The sequence below is a fragment of the Dermacentor variabilis genome, chromosome 9 (genome assembly GCF_050947875.1).
Source record: "Dermacentor variabilis isolate Ectoservices chromosome 9, ASM5094787v1, whole genome shotgun sequence".
NCBI lineage: Eukaryota > Metazoa > Arthropoda > Arachnida > Ixodida > Ixodidae > Dermacentor > Dermacentor variabilis.
The window spans coordinates 115680939-115691796 of NC_134576.1; the positions used below are offsets into that span (position 1 = coordinate 115680939).

A 10858-nucleotide genomic window follows, 5' to 3' on the forward strand; every position below is an offset into this window, starting at 1 on the left:
CGATTTTATTTTGCGTAAAATGCTGCCGATACTGCTCAACGCCCTTTCCAAGCTATAATCGAACATAAGATAAGGAATGAGAAAAATATCTGTGGGAAATTTCTGACTGTAAACTAGGTCTCTTTTTCTTTTTGCAGAGTAAATTTTTGAAGTTCTTGTTTTCATGGTTAATCATGTTGCAGTGTCATATTCCGAAAGTCCGTAATCGTTTTCGCGAGAGGATCGAATGGGAGACTAAGGATTAATTTTTTGACCACGTTGTGTTCTATAGAGTACACATATTGCTAAGTGCTCAGCAAATTATTGCACTCCGCCTCTACGGGAATGCAGCCACCGCAATTGGGAATCATTGCAGACTCAGGACTTCACGTTCAAGAAAGCAGAACCCCATATACCGTATACACTCGTGTAATGGCGGCACCCATGCGAAAACACACACACACACACACACACACACACACACACACACACACACACACACACACACACACACACACACACACACACACACACACACACACACACACACACACACACACACACACACACACACACACACACACACACACACACACACACACACACACACACACACACACACACACACACACACACACACACACACACACACACACACACACACACACACACACACACACACACACACACACGCACGCACACACGCACACACGCGCACACACACACACACACACACACACACACACACACACACACACACACACACACACACACACACACACACACACACACACACACACACACACACACACACACACACACACACACACACACACACACACACACACACACACACACACACACACACACACACACACACACACACACACACACACACACACACACACACACACACACACACACACACACACACACACACACACACACACACACACACACACACACACACACACACACACACACACACACACACACACACACACACACACACACACACACACACACACACACACACACACACACACACACACACACACACACACACACACACACACACACACACACACACACACACACACACACACACACACACACATCACAGGTTGGGCGTGACGTTTTGCTGCGTCTTGCTTGGTTACTACGCTTTGTGTTATCCTTGAATGAGGTAACAGGTAATCCAAGGTTGTTATACAAGACAGGTCCGATTTCCTAAAGTTTTGACCATGGATTCGCGCCACCAGGGATATGATTTACCTACTTACTGTGATGACCTGTTATGTATTCGCGAGCATTTCTGATTATATATATATATATATATATATATATATATATATATATATATATATATATATATATATATATATATATATATATACATATATATATATATATATATACATATATATATATATATATATATATATATATATATATATATATATATGCACTTTACTAGCGTGATTTGTGGCGCATTCCGGATTTTACAACATTTTCAGCGTTTTCAGCGTTTGTGAGACATTTGTTGAAGGCGATGTTCGGGTGTGTATATGAATCGTCTAATACAATTAACGCTGTTCTGATACACTCGAAAATTTACCCGGAACGCTCACGTTTATGCTTCTGGATTCTTCTATTTGGGGGTGCATTTCATCAATTGACGTTACGCTAACGAAGTTACACTTAAAATGAACTACTGGTGGCAGCAGTTGCAGCAAGATTTAGATTCACGGCAAAATGGATGCTTGAAGTGATGAACAGTGGTCGAGCAAGCACTATCACGGTGCCAATGTCATGACGAGTAAACCTGTATTCGCCACAGCAGCGTTTGCTTCCATGGCGAAGGCAAAATTTATGTGTCGAGACGTTAGTTCCTGCCAAATTGTTTGTTCAACTACTCATGAGATCTGATATTTGGGCTAGTTCGTATGTAGATGCATGACTACAGAAAAAAAAAGGAAAAAAAAAACAGCACACTTTTCACGTACGAAGGAAGAATATGTGTACACCAGAGTGGGCTTAACTCGCAACCCTGGTGGGTTGAAAACTTTAGCAACTTTTGTTGAAAACCCCGCAGTATAGTTTGCTTGACAACTTTTTTTTTAGTTGCGGTAAGTGTCAGATGGTGCATGTATATTGGTAAGCTTTCAATAAATGTTTACTGTTAATACCAGGAGACATATTGTGACAGTGAGACCACGCGGCCAGTGCATGTTTCCAGCTCTCCCCAGTTTGCATCAGCGCCGCGTCCCTGGAGTTGGAAAAGCTTTCTATTGATCGCCAGAGAACCAGACAATAAAGCGAGGAAATAAGTAGCCGGCGCCATTGAGATTTGAGATGCGTGAGCAACGCTTCATGTACTCTGTCGATATTCGAGTATAGTTCCTAGTGTTGCCTTGGACACTGACGTCAACCCCTTCCCCTCTCAGTCCCAGGCCGTGTCCACTGCACCCTAGAATTGTGCGGTCCCAAGCAATCTGTAAGTATGAGTGTTGTCTGAGAAAGGAACTGGAAGACGTCTCGGTTGTTTACTTGTGGTAACTGATGCCCGTATGCACTGCGGCTATAGCTTTATCGGAGACCAAAAAGCTCAGCCAGAAACGAAATGTTTAGGAGAGTATAAGGCGAGAGGGGAGGGATGGGGGGAGCAGATACGCTTCTTCATTTGACGGGCCCGATTACTTCTCTAACAGGAGAGAAAACGGACTGTAATTTGCCATTGCGCTGCCGGACAGCCTTCTTTATTTTGGCAAAACTGACAATGTTAAACCATAAGACAGCCATCCTCGCGGAAAGAAACTGGGAAGCAGACCTTGTCATTTTGCTGGTTCCAAATCGCCGTTTGCCGTTACGGTCCCTGCGAAGATCAAGCGACTCTCGAGACGCGACTCTCTCGAGAAGCAAACTTGGTTCGGGACCGGAGTCTAGCCGCCCAAACCGTTCAGTTACCAGGGACGCGATGACAACAGTTACCTCCCACTCATCCCACGCACGAGCTTTTCTATAGGCAGGATGAGTTCCGCGGTCTCGCCTTTTGATTGAATGCTGGTTAGAGTGTACTAGGATATTCTGTTGGATTCAAATCGGCACTCAGTACTTTCCTAGCATGGTGTTCTAGTACCATATTCCAGTACACTCTAATGCCGGCTTGCCGGAGGAGACAGTTGTGGTCAGGTTAGGATGCGCACAGTAGACACGCCCCTCGTTCTTCCGTTTTGATTCTGCGCTGCCGGACGGAGGGATGCCGTGTGAGCATTGAGAGCTGCCGTGCCGTAGGCTCAAATGCGGACATGCCCCTTTTCTCGCGAATAAGAACACTTGACCATTCCAAACCCCCGCCACCTCGAATTCGGTGTTCTCAACGAAGGGGAACACCACGCCCGCCTTCTCAAAGCCTAAGAAAGATGCAAAGCAAGAGAAGAAGAAGAAAAAGTGGAAATAAAATCATGAACAAACCAGCATCAAGCATGAGTGGCAGAAAGCAGAAGAATGAAGCAACAGGCTTCATTTCAGAGACCAAGCTGTTGATGCCCGGAGGTGGGTGGCCAGCCTATTCCAGGTAGCCGTGGCCCTGCGCTGATAGCCTAGTTCTGTTCACCAGCCGTAGCTGGTCCTCAGGACTTGGGCTTGGCAGCTGGGCCTCCCACTGGTCTTCTGTTGGTGCTTCAACGTAGCCTCTCCTTTAGCGCATGTACATTTGGCTTCAGCCAGAAGACATATATCTGCGAATTCCTTTGTCACCCAATGGGAATAACTGGCTCATTTACTGATTCAATAAATCGTGTTTCACAACATCGCAAAGCTAGATTGAACTTCAATTTATTGCTTACAAATTTGCTACCCTTTCATAAAGCATACGTGTTCCCCTGAAAATTTAGTTAGCTTACTTTATTATTTTTTTATATAATTTCCACTTTACCCTTCCTTATACTTGTTTCCGGTTTTATGTTTCTCCTCGGCATAATCTCCGGTTTCTTGTGCAATCTCATGTAGCGTCTAAACGCCAAGGTATAAAGGAAGCAAACAAGCAAGCAAGCGGCAAAGTTCGGAACACATGAATTTCATGAATTAGAAACCAGCCTTCCACCTCGTGTCCCGTTTCACGTTCCTGCCTTCACGCACTGTAATATTAAGCGAAGCTGCCGGTGGATCGAGTCTATGCAAATTAGGTCCCTGGCGATGGGCAGCGCTGTACTGATGGCAACACAAGAGAGGTGACACGGAGTGGCACAAGGCCCCGTGCAGACTGGCAACGATACCGGCGTCAAAGTTTTGCCCACGCCTGAAAAGTTGCCGAAGCAGCAACTGCGGCACCTTTCGTACGTAACGATCGTAGCGTATTGGTTTTCATAGGGACAGGAAAACGTGCAGCATTGAACACAGTAACAGGTGCATTTATGTCGACTGTGCGACAGCCCGTACATACCGTACAGTATTCCTCATCGCAGTAGTGCGGCTGTCAGTCAGACTGAGCAATGCTTGAATGAGTGCCTCACGGAACACGAGAACAAAGTACGCAAAGGTGTTCAGGGGCACACGGTGGTGCACAGCCATAAATGCGTGTGCAGACCATATGTCCATAACTGCCTTATTCGATATCGCCTTTCTTGAGGGAGCACGACGTGAGCAGTCTATGACTATGCCGCTGTGCGCTGGGACGCATTCTCTCTGTCCCATCATTATTCCATCGCCGTTCCTATGTAGTCGTACATACGCACCAACTCTAGTCCGATCACAGCGTTTGTTATCCGCCTGGAAAATTGCTTGCTGGTGGAAAAGTAGAGAAAACGCTGATCAATCAATCAATCAATCAATCAATCGATCAATCAATCAATCAATCAATCAATCAATCAATCAATCAATCAATCAATCAATCAATCAATCAATCAATCAATCAATCATAACAAATGGAAACAGGCCGGAACTAAAATTAACCCACGAACGTGCTTTGAAAGTGTTCCAAGGCAAGGCAAGCAGGCAAGGCAAGGCAAGCAGGCAAGGCAAGGCAAGCGGTAGCATAGCGCGAGTATATGGGCACTCTTTAGAAAAGAAAGCGAAATAGAATCAGCTTTGCAGCTACCGCATAAACGAGATCACGATCGGCATGCTATGAACAGAGAACACTAACTATTCGAAGACAGAGTATACAGGTTAAGAGATACTTACATATCTCAATGCTAAATGTTAGTTAATTGTTACAAGAAGAAACAACCACACTACGAGATCATACTGCTAGTACTAAGGAGATAATGATGACATACGAAATCGCACTACATACCATTAGTTACGCTGCCCTCTGAAGAAAGTGAAATTTAAAGTGGTTCTTAAAGCTAAGGATTCAAACTTTAAACATTTTTTTTCTATTTCAAAGAATTTGTGATATTAAGTCATTGCTTAAGGACAGGTTACTAACAAAGCCATCGTACAGTTCAACACGCATTGATCAGCGTCCTAAAGTAGGTCTTCCATTTTCAAGCCCTAAATGTCACTATGACCCATTTATTCCCAGTACACGTTCATGCTTTAATCGCCTTCCATGTATACTGTTGTCACCATTAGAGATATAAATGCCTTTAAAAGTACTGCTATGAACCTGCTTTGTCAATATGGCCATCATTCTTGTTATGGTCATCAATTGTATTGTGTTGTTTCTATTGTTGCTGCGTGTTCTGTTGCATTTATTAACATTGCATCCATGGCGCTGGCTAATGCCTTAATCCCTTGAGGGGAATTGAATAAATAAATAAATAAATAAATAAATAAATAAATAAATAAATAAATAAATACCATGGAGAAAAAAGGGATCTAGACATAAAGCCGGAAGCTCCACAGCTGCACAGATCAATGCGAAAAAGACGGCAACTTCTTCGCGATGGAAGCTCCAACTAAGGGGAGGGAGGTGTAATGTAACGTGCAAGACCTATGGACAGGTACCGATATCCTATGGCTCGCTGTACAACTACCTGAATCAATGTGCACCGTGGACGACAGCAATAGTGCCGACCTAATCTCTGTCCACCAAGGCCAACGATTTCCTTTGTTCGCTTATCTATAACATATCTGCTTATGTAACGAAGACACCGGACCAATCCGGGAAACAATCGTAAAGTGTGTTACCGACGTTCCTAGACTGTTTGAGAATGCTCTTTCTATCCGCAGCGATAAAAAGAAAGTATGGACGAAGCCATTGTTCTAGTATGTCGGTTGAGTTTTGCGCCAGTATTCTCGGTGGGCTTAGAGAAGCATGCTGCGTCCCAAACAGCGGACGACGCATGAGAAAAAGCAAGACCAATGTAATCTAAGCCGTTTATTGAAAACAGAAAGGTATCTTTTTTTTTCACAGAAAATATTTTCTTTTCCTTCTTGGTTCTTTGCCCCGTCTTTTGTGGGGCTGGTGGTGGCAGTATGAGGCTTCCCACCTTGTACGCACGCAAAGAGTTTCTTTAAAGGTTTCTCCAAATGGATTTCCGCGCAGTAGACGTAGTCAATGGGCACGCCATGCTTGCTCACGTACTCCGGGTCTTCAGCCCTGCATGCCATTTTGCGCAGAAAGCGCTTCCTGCCCTTGACGAACTCTTGTGGCCGTTCTTCATACTCCTTTCGAAGTTCCTCCTCGTCTGTCACGAGCTCTTTGCACACGACGTAGGGAATCAAATCACCCACGCTGGCAGGTTTCTCCCCCCTAGCTTTCTTCTTTTTGATAACATGCAAATGAGGCGAGTGGCTTTTGTAGTCCGCCTTGTCGTACTTCTTGCGCAAGGTCAGTTCCGCAATGTCCACGCGACCCGACAGCAGGTCATGCTGTGCCTTTCTGGCTGTTTCCTGAGCAGCCGGTATGTCCACATTCACGATCATTTCGTGGATGCAAGCTTCCATGACGCGTGCCAGGTAGGGCAAACAGCCTCTACGTACCATCTCTAAGCCTTTGACTTCGACCTTGTCGCGCGTGTTGGGGTTGGAAGAGTACACGGCGCCTGCGTACCTCTTCTTGTCGAGAAGCAGGTACGGCATGAAGACTTCCTCAAACTCTAGTTGTATGGGGCGAGGAAAGTGCGACGAAATTAGCTCGGCCAGTGCTTTGCCCATCTCCATAGCTTCGGCCACCGTCTTGCCTCGGCAGATAATCATCACCGAGTCTGTGTCTCCGTAAATCACTTCGTGCTGGGTGTACTTTTTTTCGACGTAGTAAACCGTCTTGTCCATCAGAGTTCTGCCGTAGGCTGTCACAGATCGGGCAATTTCAGTGCAGGGCAGGATTGCATTGCGCACTGCACCCGTGAAGCCGTACACTGAATTCGCACACTTCTTGATGGCCAATTGGAGCTCGTTAAGGAGCGACAGCGTGAATGGGTCGTGCTCGAATTTGGCCATCTCCTCCTTCACTTGCTTTCTCGCTCTCAGAAGGTCGACCAAAATCGTCGGCAAGATTCCCTTCCTGACACTCTCGGACACGAACTCATCCCCCTCCGGGAAAGGTTTTCCTTGTTCATATTCATAACAATCTTCGTCTTGTTTTTCTTTACTTTCCGTATTCTCAGTCTGCCGCTTCGAGTTCAGGCGAAGAGTCGAGTAGCACAGGTTCATAGCGATGATGATACTCGGGTACAGGGAAGCAAAGTCCAATGTGCACACCGGATCATGATAGAATCCAACCTTTGGTTCGAGCCCCTCGGCTCCTTGATATCCCGTGCTGTTTAGATCACTACTTTCTGCCTTTCTCTTTCTAGTAGAGGCTGGTTTCTTAGCACTTGCTTCCTCTTCATCATCCGAGTCATTAAAGTCATCTAGGTAGTCACTGCAGTACCCTTGTTGTTCATTCTCGCCCAACGTCTCCTTCCTTGTTGGAAATAACATTCGGCGGGCGTGCGCCTCCCTGGCGATGAGAGTCATGACACGTACTTGTTGACCCCTGCTGTATACGTAACGCATCGGCACGCCCGTTATGTTGGCTATTTCGATTACGGAAGTCATTGTGTTGAACTTGATCATAAGCTTCAGTGGCATGAGAGCGCGCTTCACGCAGCATCCGGTGATCCTGGATCTCGTGGCAGAAGTGCCCTCGTGAAACTCTTTCACCTGCTCATACGTGACATCTTCCAACTGCACCTCACCTGGTATAAACTCTCTGACGACGCAGTCCAAGCTGTACGACCTGAGTTTCTGTTCGGCCGTGATTACATCACGCATGTCGACCAGAATCCGATCGTGCGATGAAACGACCTCCTTATTGTCGTACACGTAGTGGGACCATTCCCCGCCGTCAGGGCGTCGTGAAAACGAGGGCTTCAACTTGAAACGTTTGAACCTTTCCAGAATGTAGGGCCAATTAAAACTGCGCCCTTCGTAACCCGTGATCACGTCCGGGTCCATCGACACCACGTGACTCATAAACCCCTCGAGCATGTCGGACTCGCTGTCGTAATGCCTCACTTCGGTATTATCCACGGACTCACAGGAGCCGACAACGAAGGCGTACTTCCGAAAGTCGTCGCTGTCGTGGGTGGCGCGCAGCACATCCGTAGTGACCACTGAAGCGATCTGGATAATTTGGTCGTCCTTGTTTTCGGCCTTGGGAAAGCTACCAGATTGAGAGATGCACTTGATGTCGATGCTCATGGCTTTCAACAGGGGAGTCTCTTTATCGACGTTGTCCCCTGTCTTGAGGTTGCCCACCGACGTTACAAAGCGGGAACTCCGTTCATCGTACTCGAAGTCAGGCCCCAAGACGAGGAGTTTGTTGGGATGGGCCAGCCCCACGTCGACCTTAAATTGGCACACATGGTCCACCTGCGCCATGTACACTTCGCATGGCGCGATCTCGGCAAACTTTTTATACACACTTGTATCACCAAGAGATACCTTGATGAATCGTTCCTCGCTGTCGTCCGGGTGGTAGCCATAGCCGTCGAGTAACGTCAAGTCACTTGATGTGTCAATTTTGTAGTCGCACCTGATCTCCCGACCCACGTAGTCTCGCTTGATTTTTCCAATGTAATCACGAATAGTACGCACCATTTTTCCGATGTTGCCTTCCTTCACCTTGATATACATGTATGGCATCCATCCCGTGACTTCGAGAACAACAATCCTCTGCCGGTAGCACGGGTCCGGGCACGCGACCTGCTTAGCGAAGATGTAGACGCGACATTCGCCACGTTGGCGGTCACTGTGATAAACTATGTCAACCGGATACAGCGGATACTTGCAACGTCTGTTAGACATGGGCTCGCATTCTTCGGCCATCGTGTAAAGCTCCTTGCATACAGCGCGCCAGCGAGCAACTGAGCTTCTATTTTCTCCCGGAGAGCAGATAACACGCCCTGTCTACGAGGAGAGCCTTAGATAGTAGACTTGCTACGACGGCGGCAGACCCGACCGAAAGGAGACGCATTCCTCGCAGTCGAAGCCACCGCCACCACCACTATCGCCCCATCTGTCGCAACTCTTTGCAGGAAACGCTGCGGGCACTCTCACGCTCTCTCTGCACATCGCTCAATCTCCCGAGCACTTGCAATCTGCATACGGCTGTCTAACGGCGCTCATCCGCTTTCCGGCGGCGAATGTTTCTTTTTTTTTAATCAGGCGATGAAACCGGCGGTACGAGGTTAAACGGCTTCCATATCGCAAGAGCCCGGCAGACTGCCAGCGTGCGAGGCGCGTTGGAGAGTTTATGTTGTCCCTGGATAACAGAAACAGATCTCCAAGGATGTGCTTCTGCTGACTGCATGCATGCGTCGGAATCAATTAGGGAACGCGAAATACGTCATAAATTCCATGTTTTAGATGGGAAATGTGTGAAGGTATAGCATTTAGCACTAAGCTTGGTATTAAGTACTTAGTGCTAAGTACTAAGTATTTTGGCAGTGGTTCTGCCTGCGCGCAATAAATGGATAAATGAGCAAAAGATCGATACACGGGGCGATATGAGAGCATTCCGGCGACGAAGCAAACAGGCGCGGAAAGTCATTTGAACAATGCAACAAAACAGCACGCTTTACACTTGCGCCGTGTAACCGTATTGGGAGTGGTCTACAGCTCCTTCTTTCCCTAGACTGCAGTCTCAGAGAGAAATTGCTCGTGCAACAACCATTTGCTTTTTTATCCCTATGGACTCCAGTCTTTTGCTTTCATGCGTATCGGTATTGGTTGGTATCGCTTCACACTTGTGAAATACCGACTGGCTGCCGTAACTCAGACGTGGATCGACGAGCGATTCCTTTGTCTGTACTCGAATTTATAGGCGAGCTGTATGAGTCAGTCGTTCGAACTTCGCCCGCTGTTTTCGATCTGTAAGACAGTGTTAAGTAGCAGTCAACGCATTTCTGACAAGGTGCGGACGTGTGCGCTTAGTGCAACTCCAGTCTCTGTTCTGTCGTCTATTTTACACGAGTATACAATCCAGTAATGCGTAACCCCACACATTATCATGCTATTCGATGGTATATTTGAGGGCATAATTTTATTCTGTGCAATGTTCTTTCTAGCACACAATTGTCGGTACTTGATTTGGCACGGTAGCTTAAAATCTGGCACACTGCAGGAATGTATACTTTATGGGGCAACGCAGAATTCTGTCAAGCTCTATAAGATTGCTATCAGGTCAGTGAATGCAATCTCACAAAAAAAAAAAAACGTACGCGGTCCAGCACAGCAAGATGTTAGCAACGGAGAAATACCGCGGAGATGAAATGAGTCAAACGTTGTTTATTCATCTGGAATTGAGATCGTTGCTCTTGGTCCGAAAGACATCCGAGGAAGCCGCGTTTTATAGCTGGCCTCAAGTGGTTGAGCTAGCTGACGGTGATTACTCCTATTGTGGTGTTGAGTGGGCTTCTGTTAGACACGTTGATGAAGCGCCAGC

At 46.7% G+C, this 10858-nt stretch overlaps 1 protein-coding gene across 1 annotated transcript; it reads right to left on the reverse strand.

Moving 5' to 3' along the window:
* Positions 1-6231: 6231 nt before the first annotated feature.
* On the reverse strand, positions 6232-9432 carry LOC142558506 (DNA polymerase delta catalytic subunit-like). The gene has a single exon (XM_075670634.1). The coding sequence runs from the start codon at positions 9238-9240 to the stop codon at positions 6232-6234; it is 3009 nt and encodes a 1002-aa protein (XP_075526749.1). The 5' UTR covers positions 9241-9432.
* Between the last annotated feature and the right edge of the window lie 1426 nt (positions 9433-10858).